General features: G+C 38.6%; 1 protein-coding gene across 1 annotated transcript in view; it reads left to right on the top strand.

Annotated features, from left to right (window-relative positions):
- The window catches only part of ZSWIM6 (zinc finger SWIM-type containing 6), a 215,275-nt gene that overhangs the window by 191,809 nt on the left and 1,388 nt on the right, over window positions 1–22,078 (top strand). The window contains 9 exon segments of the mRNA XM_050793723.1: window positions 2,453–2,629; window positions 2,903–3,049; window positions 6,741–6,887; window positions 8,152–8,412; window positions 12,486–12,621; window positions 15,819–15,976; window positions 16,603–16,766; window positions 18,861–18,942; window positions 20,746–22,078. The exon segment at window positions 20,746–22,078 is cut by the window's right edge and continues 1,388 nt beyond it. Coding sequence (XP_050649680.1) covers window positions 2,453–2,629; window positions 2,903–3,049; window positions 6,741–6,887; window positions 8,152–8,412; window positions 12,486–12,621; window positions 15,819–15,976; window positions 16,603–16,766; window positions 18,861–18,942; window positions 20,746–21,608 — 2,135 coding nt within the window. The 3' untranslated portion in view covers window positions 21,609–22,078.

Genomic DNA, 22,078 nt, shown 5'->3' with positions numbered 1-22,078 from the left:
TGCCTCTGCTGAGATAATTTATTAGAGTTAATGAATAACAACATTGCAAATTACACCCTTTGAAAGAGAATACTTTTTTTAATATACCAAAATGATAGCCAATTTTATAATTTTTTTAGTAAAAGAACTAAGAATGTCTCCTTTTTACTTTTCTTAATTTCCCAAGTTTTCCTTAATCAGCATGTATTGCTATTTTGTATACTTTATTAAAAATTCTTACAAATGTATGTATTTATCATTTAAAAAATTGATCAAGATAATTATTTCTCTTTTTTCAATCTTACTGCAAAATTGAATAACCACAGACATTCAAGATTTTAAAAGTTGACTAATTTTGATACCTAGTCAAACCAGATTTTTAATTGTATATCTTTTATATCTAGCTACATACTTAATTTTATGTGTTTCCCATATTATTACAGGACTTTTCATTTAAATTTCATTTCATGAGTATTTAGCCTTTTTTGTTGTCATTGGTTTTATTAGAGCTAACCATGTTAAAAGTCTAGTGTGTATACTCTATATTTCTCTATGCTTATACAGTCACATAGAAACATGTGAAAGGTTCAGGTATTTATTAATATTGTATAAAAGTGGAATCATGTTAACAGCTTGCTATTTGAGCCAAATCAATAGGCAGACCTCTAACTCACTCTCTTAATACATGCATAATACTAAGTTGCTCTTTTAAAGTCTCGTTTTAGTTTTAAATTTTGTTTCTATGATTTCAGCTTAACAAAATAAATGAAATTACAAAAGATACTTACATGAGGCTAAAAAACACTTATGTGAGGTTTGGACTTTGAAACATTTGATCAATTGACTGTGAGAGGTCATGGAACCAATTTCTTGCTGGGTATGGGTATATTTATTCTGCTCAGCAGAAAGCCCCAATAGATTCAAAATGTCCTTAAATGTAGGGCTTTGCCTTCTCCCTTGCAGTTTCTCTATCCATCCACCTCTAGTGAGGAGTCTGGGTGGGAGCCATAACAGATCATCATTATTTGTGCCTCTCAAATGATCTATCACACATGCATTTTGATGTGTCTACCATTCAGGTACAGATAGCTAAGTTGACCTGAGACCAAACTGAAGTAATGTCTCTTTGTTAAAGACCTGTCAAAAGCCTTTCCAAACCAGCTGAATTAGCTGAATTTGCAATAAGGATATCTGTATTTTGGTCTCCACTGTCACTGCCTGACGGTGTGACCTTGGCAAGTCACTTTACTTCCCTTGCTTTTCAGTTCCATCAGCAGAGTAAAGGGGTTGACGTAGATGAGTTCTCCAATCTCTTCTCAATTCAGTTGTCCTTTGATTTTTGTGTTTTCCCTTATGTCTGTGCTCAGCCAAAGGTCCAGTTGACAGGAAAATGAAATGTTACCAATTAAGGAAGCTCCAGATTTTGCTTCTCATTTAATTAAGTCTCAGAACAATGAGGGGTTATACTTGAACTAGGTTAAGTACACATAAATAGAAATAGTTTGTTAACCTGATTTCCAGCTGAGGATTGCTAAAGTTTGTGCCACAGTTGAAGGTAAGTTTAGAGTGGAAACCCAAGGGGTGGGTGTGCAGGTAGAATTTGAACCATATGATCCTTAGGAATTGAATAATCCCAGGAGTTGGGGTGAGAATATCCTTTATTCCCCAAACATTTCTTTTCTCCGTCAGGTCCTGAAACTTGAACCCTCTTCGGAGTGTATGGCTCTGCTCTTTTGTGATGCCCCGGCATACACTATGCTGGGGACATCACACCAGTCATGGAACCTGCCCAGGAGTCAGGAGGCAGCCTGTAGGGGCAAGGTAAGTGCGCTGGTTTGTTTTGTAGCTATGTTGTGTGGCTTTGTGAAATGTTAAATATATGCATTTATGCCCTTTGGGATATAAAGTGGTATTTAAGCATTATATCCCAAGAAGCATAATAGTTTTAATTGTGCAAAACCGCACAATATAGTTAAAAAATACAACCAAAAGCACAACCCTTATGCATATCTTTAAAGGCTGACTGCATAATCCTGAAAGGTTCCATGGCTGGTGTCGCATCTCTTGCATAGTGTTTGTGAGAGCTGTTGATCCCATCAGGGCAGCCCACCACAGCACCTCAGAAGTGGGGAGCAGTGAGTTTTCATGTGATTTTTGTGCCGAGTGCCTCCTTTGAGTGTATTTGGCATGGAAACTAGACTTGACAATTCTTTTTGCAGGACGCCTTTAACCTTAGCTTTAATGGCTGCAGAGTGTTTGTGTTTGATAAACAAGTGAGTGAATGGTGGCTCTTGGGCTGACCTGCCTCTTAGTACTTAGGATGTGAGAGTATTCACCCTTCACCCTTCTGCTTAGGGGGTGCAGGACAATGTGTGTGGGTGTGTTCATGAACATCTGGCCACAGAATGGTATGACTGATTTATTCACATGTGAATAATAGCTGACACGGCTTTCTGAATTGTGGAAAAAACAGATTCATCGAACAGGCCACATCGGACAGTGTTCACCCGAGCCATCGAGGCATGTGATCTCCACTGGCAGGATAGCCACTTGCAGCACATTATCAACAGTGACCTATACACCAACTACTGTTACCATGACGACACTGAAAACTCCCTCTTCGACTCCCGCGGGTGGCCCCTCTGGCATGGTAAGTGACCAAACCGGAAAGACATTTCCATGACTTACTTCTTTGTTTAGTTTCTATAGCATTACTGGAGTGGGAGGTGGAGAATTGAAGGATTCAATGGGAGATGGATGAATGCTTGGCAATAGGAGCTGAGTTTTTCATTCAAATCCAAGTTCAGAAATGGTTTCTTGTGTCTTTTTAATAGTATTTTGGAAGAAACATCTTACTATTAAATTCTTTTTTTATGGATATATCTGACAGTGGCAACTTTACCCCCTTGACTTTCTGTTTTAGAACATGTTCCTACAGCCTGTGCAAGAGTGGACGCATTACGTTCTCATGGGTACCCCAGAGAAGCACTGAGACTAGCAATAGCTATTGTTAATACATTAAGACGACAGCAGCAGAAACAGTTGGAAATGTTCCGAACCCAAAAAAAAGGTGAATGTGAAGGAGTTTGTTTCCATTAGAATGGGATTCTTGGTGATGACATTACTAGGTTTTGTGTTCTGGGAGAGATGGCTTTTAGAACTAGAACCATAGATGATGGCTTTACTCACCATTCATTTAAAAATATTTAATGGCTGATCTGTGAGAAATTTGGGGCATTTTTTTTCTTGGTTGAATGTTGTAAGCAAAGATTGTTTTAAAGAATCTCTCAGGTTAATTTTTTAAGGGGGAGAATTTTCTTTATCGTTTTAGTAACTATTTAGTATGTCTAAATTATTTAAAATGCATGTTAGCTAAATACCTTATTTTGTGGAAGTGCATTTTAATTCTTACAGTAAGGACACAGCCTATGCCTGAATCCCAGCAATCCTAATGTCCCAAGTGTGTATCTTAGGCAATCAGTTGATGTCTCTGAGATTTTGAATTCTCTTCTGTGGAATGAGGCTCAGTTAGAGGGCCTATCTCTTAGAGTTGTTGAGAAGATTAAACCAAGTTAATTTCTGTAAAGCACTTAAAACAAAGCTTGGCACAATGTGTAAGCATTCTAAAACTTTTTAGCTGTAATAATTTGTACATCAGGACATGTTATTATATTTACTTAAAGTGACCAGAACAGAACTGGATTTTTCAAGTTCTGTAAATGACATTTGATGAGCTGTCAGCTGAAAGAACCCATTTAACTTCTCTTTGTCTCAGTTTATTAATCTTTGAAATTTTGAGTAATCATTACTGAGTAATAATAATTGCAAAGGATTGAATTACATGCATAAGACCCTGATCAGATAAATAAATGTATATGCTTTTTCTGATTAATCTATGCACATCTTATTCCTTCCATAGGTATAAATTTTATTTTTATGTTTCTTTAGCAGGTTTGTTTTCACTCTGTGATTTTATTTTTCATTAAGAGGCATAGTTTTAGTTGCTGGGTTTTTGTTTTTGTTGTTGTTTTGGTTATAATTTTGTTTTTAATGCTTGGGTGATTATACACATACTAGAGTACAACTAAAAATTATTAAAAGGCTAGAGGTTGGAGCAAGTATCTGTTGTAACTTTTAACAGACACTTGCACTTTAACACACTCTATATTGAAAGTATTATGAATGTAAGTTAACACCGTCACCCTACAGTGAAAAAAAGTCAAAAGTTACATTTGAACCAAAGAAAGGGGAAGCTCAGATGGGATTAGAATGTGAGAGCTCCAATAGTCATGACTTTGTCCAGTTCATCATGTTCTTCATATCATCACTGGTGTGTGCAAAATACATTGCTAGGTACTTTGGAAAATTTTTCTGAAATCCCTCTTCCTCCAACACATACACAGCCTATGGTGAAAGGAATTTATTTCTGAATAGTATAAAAGATAATATTCAAACAAAGAGTGCAGCACTCGTTATACTGTGCAAAAAGAAAGCCAGTTCATGATGATCATCTGATTTTTTTAAAAAATCATATTATACATTTTATGAATAAATGTTGATTTTTAAAATTTGTTTAAAATGTAATAAAATAGGAAAGTGTAAAAGTGTTAATTCCGAACTAATGTTCCTAAACTTACATTTGGGTAAGTTACAAAGTATGTTAACTTAGACTCCTTTGATTGTCTTTGAGAGAATTCTGTAACCTTTAGGTCTAGGCCATTCTTAGACCCATTTCTCTTTTACCTTGCAAGCTATGAAAACTTTTATTCCCAACCATTCTTGAGTATTACTAGGATTACATATCTATACCTGTGTCTTTCCCAACTTTTATTTTTGGTAATTGTTTTTCCATATTTAAAAAATAGGCTTTTCATAGCTGTTACAAGTCTAAAGTACCATAACAGTTACTTGTTATGGGCCAAGTTTAGTAAATGGAATATCTTATACATTTCCAAAACTGTTTGGCATGATATGTTAGCTTATTGATTCTGAAAAAAAAGATTTGTTTGATTTATTTTTGATTCCTCATATTTCCTCAGTTTCCATCACTTGACAATATATTTGTTTACATAAGCCCAGCATTTCCCTTAGCCCCATCCATATATATATTTTTAAGCAAACATATTTATTTGATTGTTTCCAGGAGTAGTACTCATGTTCCTTTTTTCCTACTAATTATGTTTATGAAAGCCAGCAACAGAAACTGAAGAGAAGGACCTTTTCAAGGCATCTAGGAATCAACTTAAATTTCAATACATTGTGCCAAGCCGTTCTTCCTCTTTTTTTTTTTTTTTTTTTTTTTTGAGATGGAGTCTCGCCCTGTCCCCCAGGCTGGAGTGCAGTGGCACAGTCATGGCTTACTGCAGCCTCCGCCTCCTGGGTTCAAGCGATTCTCCTGCCTCAGCCTCCTGAGTACCTGGGGTTACAGGCACCCGCCCCCACGGCCAGCTAATTTTTATATTTTTAGTAGAGACGGAGTGTCACCATTTTGGCCAGGCTGGTCACGAACTCCTGACCTCAGGTGATCCGCCCGCCTCAGCCTCCCAGAGTGCTGGGATTATAGGCGTGAGCCACCACGTCGGCCTGTTTTTTATTTTTATGTACTGATGGTTGATTGCTTAAAACCAGAAGACTTGTGAAGGAATGTTGGATTCATGGAATGACTCTTCAGATATTTACACGGCAATATTTTTCTTGTACATTTTATATTGTATGTAAATTTCATTATGTTTTCCTTTAAGAAGGAGCTGCTAAAATTAGCCGGTCATGATGGCCCTTGCCTGTAAATCCCAGCTACTCGGGGCTGAGGCAGGAAAATCTTTTGAACCCAGGAGGCAGAGGTTGCAGTGAGCCGAGATCGCGCCATTGCACTCTAGACAGGGCAACAAGAGTGAAACTCCATCTCAAAAATGAGAAAAGAATGAGCTACTATTATTTATTACTTTAGTATCTAAGTAACACTTAGATGTAAAATATTGCATTATTTACAACAATGGAATATATCTTAAACATAGCTTTTTCTTCATCAGCATTCTACAGTTTAACTTGAAAGTGTTAATATTCTGTGAAGAAAATGAAAAGGATTTATTTCATTCAAATTATATATAATCGTCTGTTATCATTCCCCTTTATGGCAAAGGTTGTCTCTTAAATGGCTTACAGATTCACACTAGGGAAGACTTTCAGAGGGTGATAGGGGGTAATTTAAGGATATTCATGTGGGAATACAAGTCTAACCCAAGCTACAGCTGCCTTCAAGTCCTCAATTTACATGACCCAGTTAACACTGATTTAGAGAGGTGTCTTCTGCGTGTCGTGGTAGAATTACCCATTGATCATTCCCATGGGACTTCTTAGTCCTCTCTAATGCCCCCTCCTAGGGAAGTGGGGGAGTTGTTCCTAACTTCTCACAAGAAAATTTGGAATTCATTTTTCCCTATACAACATAATTTAATAGTGTAAGTAATAATGTTAACTTGGTAACCTAGACACATGAATTAAATAGATGTTTGGGAGCTGTCCTGGGAATTCAGTACCATTTATATTGACTTACAGATGAACGTTTAGAACTCAAAATAGTTGACAAGTTGGGGATTATGGTACCCTTTGATTGGTGTCTTAATTAAAGGGGAATTTCCAACAGAATTCAGAACTGATTTATCAGGATGCTGCTTTGAAATGGTAAAGCCTCTGTTCTCCCCACTTCTTTCCCTTCATCTCCCTTCTACTCCCCCATCTCTCAATTCCCTTTTCTTACACAGAGCTACCCCATAAAAGCATAACCTCGATAACCAATCTGGAGGGCTGGGTTGGACATCCCCTGGACCCTGTGGGCACTCTCTTCAGTAGCCTTATGGAAGCCTGCCGCATTGATGATGAGAACCTCTCTGGGTTCTCAGATTTTACAGGTAAAGCCATTGACATTTGTCTCATGTGCTTTTCTTTTTCTAAACCCTGAATGGCAGTAGTCATTGTTTTTCTTTACGTTATGTTTTATGGAATCATATAGTGAACAGTGCCTTTGGTTAGCAAGAGAGCAAGAAAATGGGTACTCTCATGCTTTCGCAGGCTGCTGCAAAACTGGGAAAAAATCCTTAGAGTTGATAGTTGGCAGCATGTGTCGAGGATCTGAAAAATATTTATTCTCTTCTCACCAGTGATTCTGCATCTAAGAATGTATCCACATTTATGACTGCTTCCTAGCATAAAGGTATAAAATAAAGATGTACATCTTAGCATTTAGAACTAGAACATCTAGTTTAGGTGCTTTTCCAATTTGTCTTTGCTTTGAAAGTGACTTGTCACTTAAATATTGTAGTCTACTTTAAGGGGGAGTATTAAATGTCGTTTAAAACTGTTTTATATCACACATTCCTTGAAAGCTGTGTTTTGAGATTTCACTTTGGCCCATTGAAACTTAATACTCTTGCCTCAAAAGACTGCCCGAGGGCAGTGGGTGGAGGTAAGGCAGGGAGTAAGGATGTCTGTTTGTTGCTTCCATGGCTAGGTGAGCTCAGGTCTTGCCCCTTCATAATTTCCCCTGTGATAGTTGCCTTCATGGACTGTGGGTAACCCAAACACTGTCAGGAGGGTGAAAGGCATGAGTCTGAATTCGCTTTCCTTAAGAGTCTGATGGTTGAAGTTTGTTATAATTTATAATAGAAGCACTTTAATGGAGACAAGAGAATGTTCAAAGAATCATTTTTTTTGTGATAACTGATGACTCTTGGATAATAAAAAGGACCTTGAAATTGGGTTACATATGTTGTGTTCCCCACTGTCTTTATTATGGACACTTTTTGAATGCCAGTATTTAAAAAGTGGTGAGTGCAAGTCATCGTGTAATTTTACTATTGTGTAATTAAATTTTGTTTTTCTCAAGTATTCTTAGTTCATATTTTCTTAGATTTATAGTTTTCTTTGGTGATTTGTTTTCAAGGCAGAAAAGTATTTGTAATGTTATATCACCCAAAATATAAACATTTAGTCATTCATGGTCATTTTTAAAAAGATACTGGAAGACTGCACTTTAGCCTAAAAAACATGCTTTCTGGCTTTCTCAGCATTAGTCATAATTCATTTGCTAGTACTGGGAAGTATAAATATTTGTACTTATTGTATCATCTGCAAAAGTAGTTTCTGAACTCTGATTTCTTTTGTGGCATTTTGCAGAGAATATGGGACAGTGCAAGTCTCTGGAATACCAGCATCTACCTGCACACAAATTTTTAGAAGAAGGGGAATCCTATTTAACACTGGCTGTGGAAGTAGCCCTGATAGGGCTGGGACAGCAGCGTATCATGCCTGATGGGCTGTACACACAAGAGAAAGTTTGCCGGAATGAGGAGCAGCTCATTTCTAAGCTTCAGGAAATTGAATTGGATGACACACTGGTGAAAATTTTTCGCAAGCAAGCTGTCTTCCTATTAGAAGGTAGTCTGATACAGAAGTTTTCCACTTATTTAGCCAAGTTGACTTAGGGGCTAATCTTTCTTATGTTAAGAGTACTATCTGAATGCATTTAATATGGTTGTTATCCTGATTGCTATAGTCATGGGGTGTCGAAGACATGTTCGCTGTCTAAAAAATAGTGTCACTGAATAAAAAAGCATGGATGTTTAGATTTGTATCATTTGATTTAGGTGATTATATATGATAGCCTATTACAAAATAGCCACATTTAATTCCTCAAACCTGGAAAAGGACCAATTTCATTTAGACTGTGTTGTTCCTGAGATAAATTCAATTTTGATATTTAGGGCGTTATTATTGGCAGCCATGTTCCTGTTTCCTTGATCAATTAAATAATAAAACAGTAATTGGCTGTCCTTCCTCCAAATTATTGGCAGTTACATGACACCTGGGTTTTGAATATGTCATATGCACATGCTAACAAAGGACTGAAGGCTGCGGGAGTGAATGTCTACCGCACCGACTAGTTAATCCAGAGGATTCATTAGGCACAGATTCATCAAGGAAAAAGTTTCATAGAATCTCTGAGGCATGGTCTAATTTCCTTCTTCTCATAAGGTTAAGTTTTAAAGGGCCTAACAAATTTTGGCTGACACTATTTTTCAGATTTTTTTTCCCTCTAAAAAGATAAGTGTAATTAGTGTGGTAGTGTAATCTTTTGTGCAAATTTAGGTAGTGTCTATTGCTTCTGTCTCTCAAGTACATGTGTGTTATTAGTGTGTAATGGGATTCTCTGTGATTGATAGGCTCATAAAGTATGTTATATTCATCTTCTGTTCAGAACTACTACATACAGGGAAGGATTTAGATTTTCAGCACCCCTTTTATTTGTCCAAAGCAAAAGATCTACTTAAAAGAAAACATTTTCTTCAAACATATTATACTTTTATATGTTTTAGAAATACATTTTAAAGGGAAAATGCTCTTCAGGTAAACCTTCTTAATAGCGTGCTTAATTTTGGTAAAAATTCCTAATAGCAATTTTTTGAAGCACTCTCGTGAACCTGTTTTTTTCCCTGTAAGGATAAAAAGTCCATCTTGACAAATTTCAAGAGTGATCCTGGGCCAGGCGCGGTGGCTCAAGCCTGTAATCCCAGCACTTTGGGAGGCCAAAATGGGCGGATCACGAGGTCAGGAGATCGAGACCATCCTGGCTAACACGGTGAAACCCTGTCTCTACTAAAAAATACAAAAAAGACTAGCTGGGCGAGGTGGCTGTCGCCTGTAGTCCCAGCTACACGGGAGGCTGAGGCAGGAGAATGGCGTAAACCTGGGAGGCAGAGCTTGCAGTGAGCTGAGATCAAGCCACTGCACTCCAGCCCGGGCGACAGAGCAAGACTCCATCTCAAAAAAAAAAAAAAAAAAAAGAGTGATCCTGATTCTTCAATTTACTGTTTTCTTTCAGTTTTCTCCCATATAATTCCTTTTGCTATAAGCAATGTCATTAGTCACAAACATTTTTTAAATGCTGCCTGTCACTGGCTATACTGACTAACTTTTGATTTCCCTTTTACTGAAGTTTAGAAGGAAGATCTGTGATTTTCAAAGTTGATAGTGTATGGTGTTTATATTTACCTTCCTAAATGTGTCTCTATGTTCATTTTTCATGAATATTTTTGAACTTTGCCCTAGTCTTGATTAGTCCATCCCGCCTGTCAAACATTTTTATGAGTACTGTGCCTGAGAAGGAGTTGACTCGTCTCTGCCTCTTCTCCTTTCCTGGCCCTGCAAGGCCCACAAAGAGTGAATAGGTGCAGGACAGGAGGCAGTCCAAGGCGGGGAAGCCGCAGGGCCATTACTGTAAATGCTAGAAGATTGAGAACTCCATGACTGAATTGACTACACGAGGGCACCAAGTTCTTCATGCAGTTATACTCTTTGCAAATGTCAGAGGCAAATTAGTTAGCAGGCCCAGATATCTGGAAAGAGGAAGCAGTAACCCAGTATTGTTACTAGTATTCATCTCTCCTGGCCACAATATTGGATAGATAAATTAGCATATTGAACAAGCACCTCTGGGGAAACTTGGTGCCAAATGTCAAGTTGTCATTATTCAGTAGTACACTAGAGTCCAGGAATTACACTAATTATTAATACACAAATAATGATTGGATACCTGACTAAATGTTTTACTTGTTGGGTGGTATCATAGCAAAAAATTAATTATGTATCCTGAATCTCCTGAATAGTACAAAAAGGTAACTTGGTGGTTTAAAGGGAAACAGTGAAAGAAAATGGAGGAGAAATGAAGACTATGGCTAATCTATAGATTTGCTATAATTAGTCCTTAAGTAAAATAGAGTTAGTGTCTTAGATTGGGCTGCCATAATAAAATACCACAGATTGTGTGGCTTAAATAACAGAAATGTATTTCTCACAGTTCTGAAGGCTGGGAAGTTTAAGATCATGCTGCCAGCCTCATCTTTGGCTTCCGATGAGGACACTCTTCCTAGCTTGAAGACCAGCTATCTTTTCTCTGTGTCTTCACGTCACGGAGAGATCAAGCTCTCCAGTGTCTCTTCTTACAAGGACACTAATCCTGTTGGATCAGGGTCCCACCCTTATGACCTCATTTTACTTTAATGCAGGCCCCAACTCCAGATGCAATTACACTGGGGCTGGGGGCTTCCACATGTGAATTTTGGGAAGACATATATATTTAGTCTGTAACAGTTAATAACTTAAATAATGTAGCCTTGCTGTATGAACAAAAGGTGCAATCATAATGCTATATGAACTTTTGAAGAATATCAAATCACTAAAACATTTAAAATTAAAGATTAATGGATTTGGAAAAATTAGAGATTTAGATTAGATGTTAGTTTAGGTGAAAAAATTTGTATGATTTTTAAAGTACTTAATAATTCAAAAATACAAAAAACTGAACTGAATTAAAAAATAACCTCCATTAAAATGATCTGGAATATAATGTGCTCATAACCAAACACCAGTTCAGGAACTGCTTTTACCATTTTTTTCTTCTGAAGTGCATTTCTTGCATTCTAAACTCGTCACCACACTGATTTTTCTCATGGAAAACAAATACAGCATGTCCTCTGAGCAGTGGTGTCATGGTTCATAATTCTAGAAATCATGAAACAGATGTTACCCGAAGGTGACATGGAAACTAATTTATTAAACACTTTACAGTAACTAAACCTCAGAGTACTTTAGTGCAAAGTGGTTGAACTAACCACTGTGGTTTCCTTTCCGAATTTATTTTAAAAGTCTGTGTTGCCCTTCTCAAAGCAGCATTCAAGGAGCACACAGGGGAAGTCAGCTCTGCCACCATGCCTGTCAGAATTTACTAAGAAATGAACTTTGACAGCTGAAGTGTAATTTTGCTTTTAAAATTGGCTTTCGGGAGCCTAAAGAATAGTAGATTTCCAGTTACTTTATTTTTTTTCTTGTGCCTAGAGCATTTATCAAATGGGTAACTATTCTTTTTATTAACAATCACTTTCTAGGAATTAATATCTGTTACTACTCATTAGAGGCAACAATGTGTATAGTTAGAGAGTTGTGGTTCAGAATCTTCCCACACCTCTCACCCCTGAACAGAGCACCATTTTCTGGAAACGTGGCATATTTGTGCCCATAACCCTTCTTGGGTCCAGGGGTAGGTTCCGTAGTTAGGCTGTGGCGTCATCTGTGCATTTGCAAATCAAGATGCTCCGATGCCACACATTGAGAGAGGATGTTGCTCAAATGCAGCGAGGTTTTATGCTATAGAGGGTTCCTTTCTCTGAGGCACTTGTATTGTGAATGCTCTGTGCCCCTTGAGTTCTGGGTTTTTCATTTAGCTGTAGGACAGTTAGGGGTTTGTTTATGAGGTGAAATCTGTAAGGGATACTATACCCTGAAGAATCTTTTTTGATTAAGAATTGTATTCCTTTCTATGCCATTTACATGAAATTCTTAACTAGATTAGTTTGTATATGTTGTAACTTTATGTGACATTTTAAAAATATGCTTTACAAGAAGTGTTAGTTCATTTTTTAGGAATGTAAAATGTGTATGCTCTCTTCCCACAGCCGGACCATATAGTGGTTTAGGCGAAATAATCCATCGGGAGAGCGTTCCAATGCACACATTTGCCAAGTATCTCTTCACCTCTCTCCTACCTCACGATGCTGAACTGGCATACAAAATTGCACTGAGAGCAATGCGGTACGTATTCACAGCCCAGCTGGGCAGAGGCAGGCCACATTCCCACTGGGAAGCATGGCTGTTAACTGACTTACTCCTTCATGTTTCTTGTAGACAGCAGAAAAGCTAAAGAAACTATTTATTTATGCTTTCTGGATTGTTGTTGAGGTGATTTGCTTGTTGGCTTGTTTTGCTTCTGTATAAAGTAAGGGAAGAATTATCCTTGCTGCTATCAGACTCAAGGACACCGTGGCTTTTTCCTACTTTTTCTTGAAGCACAATTCAGGCCAAGTTTAATCACAAAACAGCAACAGTTGAAGCCTTCATAAATAATTAATTGTTTTGAAAAAAACTGATTTTTGAAACAGTCGTAAATAATAAATATACTTGATTGAATATAATTGAAGGAGATCTTCACACCTGCTGTAATTCCACATTCCATCAGTAGTGCAGGAAAGCAACTCCCTGTATTACCAAGGCACATCTGTAATCACGGGGGCTGAGAGAAGGTGGGACGTGCATTTAGCAGTGAAGGAGTCACTATTTGGGGTCCTCGAGGCTCTGCCTGCCTCTCTTCTGACTGCTTCCATCTCCTCATTGGTCCCTCCTTTTCAGCAATAACAATTGGAATATGTTGTTCTCTACCACCCACCTTTTTATTTCTACATTCTTTTAAAAGTTTTTCACCTAATAATTATTTTTATCACAGATTTGTTCAAGGTGAATATTTTAATGAGTTCAAGATTATATTTTAATCTTACATATGACCTTTAAATTTTAAGGACCTAAAAGGAACATCCATCTTTCTTAAAACATCAACATTTTCTTTTTCCCTTAAAAAAATTAATAAAACACTCCTATGCTTCTAATGGAAAGTACAGATTAGACATCCTTATAATCACCTAAGGACAAGCCATGTTATAGACCTAAAAGCTTGTGTGTGCTGATTAATAGTTTGATCTCAAGAAGCTTTTCATCAAAGATTCTATGTCTGTAATCAGTGAAGTAGATTCTAAAACAAACCCTTACCTATAAATTACCAGTGTCCCCAAAGTCACTCTGTTCTGAAAGTATTGAGTGTAGCTTACGTCTATCAGGACGCCTCTTTTTTTATGCAGTGATAAGGATGTGTGTATGTGTGTCTGTGTATTCCTATGTGTCAGTGTGTTTTAAGGCTGACATCCTGTAATTTGACATGCTTTCCTTGGCAATATGGAATCTTACTAACTTACTAGAGAATCTGCCTAAGTATTCTTTTTTCTATTTTTAAAATACCAAAAAATAAGTCAATAACAAACATCAGCAAAAGTCCCCCACCAAATTACATTATACCACTTGGTTTATGTTTTAGAGCATGATTTTATAATAAGTGAGTTCCTATTTTCATTTTGGAAGCTGAAATGGAAGCTGTCTTATGAAGACATATGCTCAGCTCTATACTTACTCAAATCTTAGGAATTCTAATCTTGTTTTAAAGGGAAGATGTTAATGTTATGATGCCACCAGATGCTGTTGCTACTACCCCTGGCAAAGTTTAAGGGTAAAATAGCATGAAGTTTCTGTGTGGTTCTGGCTTATGTAATGGTATGTGCCAGGCAGAAAGGCTTGCTTTTCTAACACTCACAAACTCATTTATATTTGTCCTTGGTTGCTGCCAAGGCAGTTTCTTCATGGGGAATACTAGCAGGGTACAGGGGAATTTTTTTCCAGTTTCTCTCTTCTATCTGCCACTACTATCCTGCCAGAGGTCTGCCATGGAAGGCAGGTAGTGTACCCCACCAGGTATTGCAAGGCGGTCCGGGGAACAGGAAGGAAAAGAGAGATGTAGCTCGCTTGCTTCTTAGTCCTTCTGGAAGGGGAAGGCCGAGGAAGGTCATCTTCGGCTCTCATTTTCTCATCTTCCCAGGGATGTTGATTAGTTTCTCCTACAGTAAGTCTGGCAAGACCTGCCTGTGAATACGAGGATATTCCTGAGTTTTATACAAAAGCTAAACAGCAACCCTGCCAATATTCTTACTACTTAACTGCCTACCTTGCCACCTTCTCTACCACTAACATCTTTTTGTTCCTAGATAAAAGGAGAAGAGAATGAGCCATTTGGCTTACCAGACAATAATTGCTCTTGGGTGGGGCCCTGAGGCCAGCATCACTCCCAGACCCAGCTGACTCTCCTTGGTCTCCAGCTCTTATCTTATTTCATAGTTCTTAACACTGGTGTACTTGAATGAAGGCCAGCATTTTGATGGTTGTAAATAAATTATTTCAGTTTTAGGTACTCTACTAATCTTTTTGGGACTTTTAGAAGAGATTACTAAATATGTGCTTTGTTGTTAGAAATTTTTTCATCAGCATATTTTTTTTATTTGTTTTGAGACAGGGTTTTGTTCTGTTTCCCAGGCGAGAGTGCAGTGGTGTAATCGTGGCTCCCAGGCTGTTGATCCTCCCATCTCAGCCTCCCAAGTAGCTGGGATTACAGGCGCATGCCACCATACCCAACTAATTTATTTTTTATAGAAACAGGGTTTTGTCATGACAGTATATTCTTAACAAAAAATCAGAAATCACTCTGAATTTATGCAAAACTGTCAAGGGACAGACACTTAGGTGGCATTTATCTTCTCTAATATGGTTGGTAGAACATAGTCTAATATCAAATATCTGGAGTCATAAGAAACTAATTGTGCAGAAAGTATGAATGGATGGAAAGGAGGTAATTTTCGTTTTACTTCCCTTCTTGTTTTATTTTTAAATAGGTTAAGCTTATTCATCTTAAGTATTCACTGCTCCCTGACTGTGATCTCAGTCTTAAATATCCATTTCACTAACAGTTTCTATTGATTTATTTTTTGAGTCATACAATTCAAAATTTGTAGGTAAACATCAAGACCTGTGTTTAAAAGTTCTTCAGTGTTTGCATATCTTAATTTCTTTGAATATTGTAATTTTCTGAGTGGTGATGAAGAAAGAAAATCTCTTAGGTTTGGGTGATGAACAATTAATAAGGTTTGGGTGATGAACAGTTATTAATAGCAAACAATTAATAGTCCAAAAAATCTAGATATTTTGCATCCACACAGCAGAGTATAGCTGTACCAGCCCTTCCTGAACCAGAGGCCTGACCATCTACCCACTCCTCTGGCTTCTGCTGACCAGTCTTTCTGGCCAAGGAAATGGACAAGAAATAACTAGGGGCCACCTTCCTTGTCTTCTCATTATAGGTTACTAGTATTGGAATCTACTGCTCCATCAGGAGACCTCACCCGCCCACACCACATTGCATCAGTTGTTCCCAACCGCTACCCTCGCTGGTTCACTCTAAGCCACATTGAGTCCCAGCAGTGTGAGCTGGCATCCACCATGCTAACTGCAGCCAAAGGTACTGTACTGTCCTGAGGCCTCATAATTGTTTCATTCGTTTGCCTGTTTATTTTTTTTTAAGTCTTGTTTTCTATGAAATTGTCAGTAGTGGTGTTAATGTCAGATAGGTTGAAGGGATCTTTTTCTTTAGATGTTAGCTTTTAAGGCAAAACAGGTGGCATTTTCCTCATTTACCTGCATCATTAACTTGCTGCCAGCAGAGCTCAGGTTAGTTACCATGCCAAGAAAATATAAATGGTTGAAATTCAGAAGCAGATTTAAAAGTTGGGTTACATTTTTTTCTTCCTGAAATATTCACCAAAAATACATAAGAAGGAACTAGGAGAGCTGTTTGCTGTCTCACGTTGGTTCTGGTTCATCTGTGCTTTGAGTCATTGAGGGCGTGTCTCGGTGTATCTTTTTCTGTGGAGCCGAGATTCACAGACATTGCAGTAATTATGGGAGCCCTAGTTGTGTGCCATCTGGGAACATGTTAGGTAAATAACTTGTGCTTTATGTTTTGTTATGTTTCTTTTTTTCCCCTTTGTGTGTGTGTATGGTTGTATGGTTTTTGTTTGTTTGTTTGTTTGTCTGTCTTGCTTTGCTTTGATTTGGTTTGGTTTGGTTTTCCCTTGTTCATTGCAGGCGATGTTCGGAGGCTGGAAACAGTATTAGAATCCATCCAGAAAAACATTCACTCCTCATCACACATCTTCAAGCTTGCCCAAGATGCATTTAAAATAGCAACTCTCATGGACAGTTTGCCAGACATCACTCTTTTGAAAGTGTCTCTGGAGCTGGGCCTGCAGGTACATGACTGGTAGTCTTTCCCGGGACATCAAAGACTGCTAAATAAAGGCACCTCTTAGGGTTGTTTTTGTTTGATTGGATTTTTGAGTGCAGGTAAATGACTCTTTGGAGTACAAATCTGTTAGACTTCAGGAGAGAACTGTATTTCAGAGACGTGGTCACTCCCAGCTGAACCAGACTGCTATGTAAGGTGCAGGGACTGTACATTTAGAAGCCTAATTTGTGTCTTTCAATTAAGAAAATCATTTTCTGAATTGCAGCCTTAACGATACTGTTTCTCCTTTGAATGAAAGGAGAAGAATTATTGCTAACAAGAGACTTAAGTAAAGCTAGCATGTATAATGAAGATTCAGTTGTTAGGGATAAATTTTTAGAGGAAGTAAAAATTTTTATTGATGTTTGCATTTTCATAATAGGTGGGCAGTTCTAGCTCCTTTTAATAACTCTGAGAAAAATAGGTAAAGGAGGAGTGATCGGGCCAGAGTCCAGTTTAGATTTCAGCAGAACAGAGTACCAAGAACGTTTTGAGTTGGTCAAGCAGATAGATGTTTGCTTCCTTATAGTTTCTGAACAGATCACTGTATAAACCAGGAACTAAAAATTTGTTTCTATTTTTCTCATGGAATCTCTATTAACATTTGCTTTCTTCCCATTAAAAAGCAGTGAACAGAATTGTTATACCTCAGTTACCTAAAGTATGGGGAGTATAATCCCCTGATTGGATAATTAATCTGGTTTTTTAGTTGTGGATTCTCCCTTACTAATAATGTCTAAATAATAAGATCACAGGAAAATGTACCTACCACTGTAACAGAGTACTGTACAAGCAAAAGGTATAGAAGATTGCTTTTAAGCTATACAATGATGGTTCAGCAGTTTTGTTTTGTTTTTTTAATTCTTGTTATTTGGCTAATTTTTGTCACCATTTGCCTCATCTTAAAGATGTGATGCAGAAAGAACCATTAGCATGAGCTTTCTCGTTATTTGGAATTCTTGGTAAATAGGATGTTCATGAGAGCTTATTCCTTGCCTCATGCTTTCTAGAACCTAAGAAGGAATCTCACAGGCGCTTTGTGAGTATTTCTGGAACCTAGGAAGGAATCCAAGAGGGCCTTTGGGGATATTATGTCCCTGGATATTTGTGTGCATGTGTGGTTTTTGTTTTTTTGTGTGTTTTTTTTGGATGGAGTCTCACTCTGTCACCAGGCTGGAGTGTAGGGGTGCAATCTCAGCTCACTGCAACCTCTGCCTCCTGGGTTCAAGCAATTCTTCTACCTCAGCCTCCTGAGTAGCTGGGACTACAGGCACGCACCACCACACCTGGCTAATTTTTGCATTTTTAGTAGAGACGTGGTTTCATCATATTGGCCAGGCTGGTCTCGAACTCCTGACCTTGTGATCTGCCCACCGTGGCCTCCCAAATTGCTGGGATTATAGGCGTGAGCCACCGCACCCGGCCATCCCTGGATATTTTGAATCTTAAAGAATGGAGGAAGTACAAAGAGGTGGATATGTGTATTTAAGGACTTCTTATTAGAAAGTGAAAAACAAAATCAGATCACTAATGATATCAAGGATGATTTTTTTCCCCCATAAACCTGGAGTTACCTTCATGGTCACCAGAAAGGAGCAACCAGAGATTAAAGGAATAACTAAAATGATTATTCTAAAATACATCTTTTACCACTGAGAGTTCCTGGTTAGAATGGATTCACAGGAGCCTCAGAAATTGAACTATGGAATGTTAAATATGGGGAGGGAAAAAGGGCATGGGCTATGTTTAATGCTCCAGTCCAGCCCTCTGATTTTGCAGATGAGGGATAGAGTAACTGGTTCAGATACCAAATCTGGTCAGTGGGCCCACCAGGAGGAGAATGTGGGCCTCTTGCCAGGAGGAGAATGTGGCTGTGGCAAGGCCACTTGGGGTAGCCATGGACAAATCCAAATTCATATGTAGAGCTTTGCTCTAAATTATACTTTCATCTTCCTGGTGGTAGACAGTAGGTATGCCTTATATGCCTTATAGTTTATACCCTTTTTTTTCATTGACTGAGGATAATTTTCCAAAACATTTTGTTATCCTGCTTTTATAGGTTATGCGAATGACACTGTCAACCTTAAATTGGCGACGGCGGGAGATGGTGAGGTGGCTGGTAACATGTGCTACTGAAGTCGGTAGGTAAACTCTGGAACAGAAGCTTTCCCAGGTGCCTCATGGTAGGATTTAACTTGTCAGTTACAGACACGTGAACATATTCACTCTTTTACTTTGACTTCTCCAAGGCTCCTCTAGCCATCTACAAGGGCTCCCTTTTCCCCGACCCCCTACCCCTAACCTTCAGTTATACATACTTGTATTATTCAACTTTGAACTGATCACATTTGTGAAGCTCCAGCCTCTTATTTAAAATGGTATAAGTCAGTGAGTAAACTGTTTTTATTCAGTTAATATATATAAAGTTACCTAGTTTTACTGTTTTTCTTCTTTATCATCTGAAGGCATACCTCATGGTATCCAGCAGAGAAATGGTGACCACTGGGTGTGGTTTAGGTGATCTTCCAGATGTGTGAGCAATTGTAGCTAGCCATAAGAAGATTCCCTGGCTGTCCATAAGCTGCCATTTTGTGAGGCCCTTCAGCTAACTATTTTCCCGCTACAGCAGTAGATCAGTTCAGAAGAAAACTGTACATTCCCAGCAAGAATGCCAACAGAAACAAATGGTTGCTATTTATTTATTTATTTACTTATTTATTTATTTTTGAGACAGAATCTCGCTCTGTTGCCCAGGCTGAAGTGCAGTGGCACAATTTCGGCTCACTGCAAGCTCCATCTCCTGGGTTCATGACATTCTCCTGCCTCAGCCTCCCGAGTAGCTGGGACTACAGACGCCCGCCACCACGCCCGGATAATTTTTTGTATTTTTAGTAGAGATGGAGTTTCACCATGTTAGCCAAGATGGTCTTGATCTCCTGACCTCGTGATCCGCCCACCTCAGCCTCCCAAAGTGCTGGGATTACAGGCGTGAGCCACCGCGCCCGGCGGTTGCTATTTAAAATAAATATTGGTTAAACGTTCTTTTTTCTTATTTGCATCAGAAAGGGATATACACTTCATGCTGAGAAAATACTACCATCCAAGTGTTTAGATATGACACAGCATATACTATAAAATTATTATTTTTCTTTCACTAATGTATAATGGTTTTGTATTTTGGAAAAGGGACATTGGTCTCAATACAAAGATTATCTTTACATTATTAAAGTCATGCTTTAGTGAAGCAATACAAAGATAATACTAATTTAAGAACTGCCACATAACTTCTCTACCCCTGCCCCGAGATATAAACCTGATTTCTCTCTGAGACCTAGTACCTTCTCTTCAAGTCATTCACTTTTAGGATTTTCCTACAAGTGAGGCATATTGGGTCCGTGAATGTAAAGTGATTAAAGACATGGTCAGCCATTTACAACGTTTAATTCATCTGTAGGTCTGCTTCTATTGACTTTGTTCTCTTGATTATGGGCCACATTTTCCAGCTTCTTTTTGTGTTTTAAAATTTTGTATTATGTGTACTTTTACCTTACACACAAGCACATAAGCCATGTAAAGTCCCTGTTTTGGTGAGGGTTGCAATTTTTGAGCCTCAGATTCTGACAGGAAGCCCCAGTGAACTAGAACTCATTAGCAAAAAGCCATTGTCTGAAATGGCAAGCAGCACAGTACAAATACCAGCTACCAAGAGGATTGGTTCTTTATTATAGCAAGTTCATGTTCCTTTCAGCATTTCACTGAATAACAATTCATAATGACCTTATTTTTAAAGGTTTCTCCCAGGCATATTACCTTACAGGGTTTTCTAGTCTAGCTCATGTCCTGTGATGGCTAACAATGTAAACACTGGTTATAAAAGTCAAAATAAGGCAGGACCTCTGGCCAGCCTCCTTGTCAGTAATAGAGCCTGTTTGTGTTCCTTGCAGGGGTTTATGCCCTGGACAGCATCATGCAGACCTGGTTTACACTCTTTACTCCCACCGAGGCCACAAGTATAGTTGCAACTACCGTGATGTCCAACAGCACCATCGTCCGCCTCCACCTGGACTGCCACCAGCAGGAAAAGCTGGCCAGCAGCGCCCGGACACTTGCACTGCAGTGTGCCATGAAGGATCCACAGAACTGTGCCCTCTCTGCGCTAACCCTTTGTGAAAAGGATCACATAGCTTTCGAGACGGCATACCAAATTGTTCTCGACGCTGCTACGACCGGCATGAGCTATACACAGCTCTTTACAATAGCACGGTACATGGAGCACCGCGGGTACCCCATGAGGGCCTACAAGCTGGCCACCCTGGCCATGACCCATCTCAACCTGAGCTACAATCAGGACACACACCCTGCCATTAATGACGTTTTGTGGGCCTGTGCGCTTAGCCACTCCCTTGGTAAAAACGAGCTTGCAGCTATAATACCTCTGGTGGTCAAGAGTGTCAAGTGTGCAACGGTACTGTCAGACATTTTGCGCAGATGCACTCTGACCACTCCTGGCATGGTGGGACTACATGGGAGGAGGAACTCTGGTAAGCTGATGTCACTGGACAAAGCCCCCTTGAGGCAACTCTTGGATGCCACGATTGGGGCCTACATCAACACAACGCACTCACGGCTCACACACATCAGTCCTCGGCACTATAGTGAGTTTATAGAGTTCCTCAGCAAAGCCCGAGAGACCTTCTTAATGGCGCATGATGGACACATTCAGTTTACACAGTTTATTGACAACCTGAAACAAATCTACAAAGGCAAAAAGAAACTGATGATGTTGGTTCGGGAGAGGTTTGGTTGATAGATCTTGTATGAATGGGGTGGGGGGTGGGGATGGGAGGGATGGTTTGTTTTTACTTGAGCCTGCCTTTGTACCCTTTTTAACTTAAAGAACAGAGCCACACCGGTATTATATGTGTATAGTTATATTGCGTTTGCAGACTAAATTGTCATGTTGTGAAAGTTTGTGTGTTTTTTATTTTTTCCCTATTTCTTTCCTTCCTTTATTTTATTATTTTTTTTAATTCTTTTTTTTTTCTGGTTTTGTATGAGAGAGAGGTTAAAAAGGTTTGGTTTACACTGAGTATATGTTGTCAAGTGGCAAAAGTCCACATAGCTCTCCTGTTTTCTGTATACGTTCACAGCCTCAAAAAAAATAATTGAAATGGCTTTAAAAACCAAACAAAACACCTCCATCCTGTGATAAGTACCTCGAATGGATTCAGCTTTACTCCTTTGTAACTCATCTTTACATTTGCAGCATATTTAAAC

Source organism: Macaca thibetana, chromosome 6 (assembly GCF_024542745.1).
Source record: "Macaca thibetana thibetana isolate TM-01 chromosome 6, ASM2454274v1, whole genome shotgun sequence".
Taxonomy (NCBI): domain Eukaryota; kingdom Metazoa; phylum Chordata; class Mammalia; order Primates; family Cercopithecidae; genus Macaca; species Macaca thibetana.
This window is presented reverse-complemented; position numbering and strand designations above follow the sequence as displayed.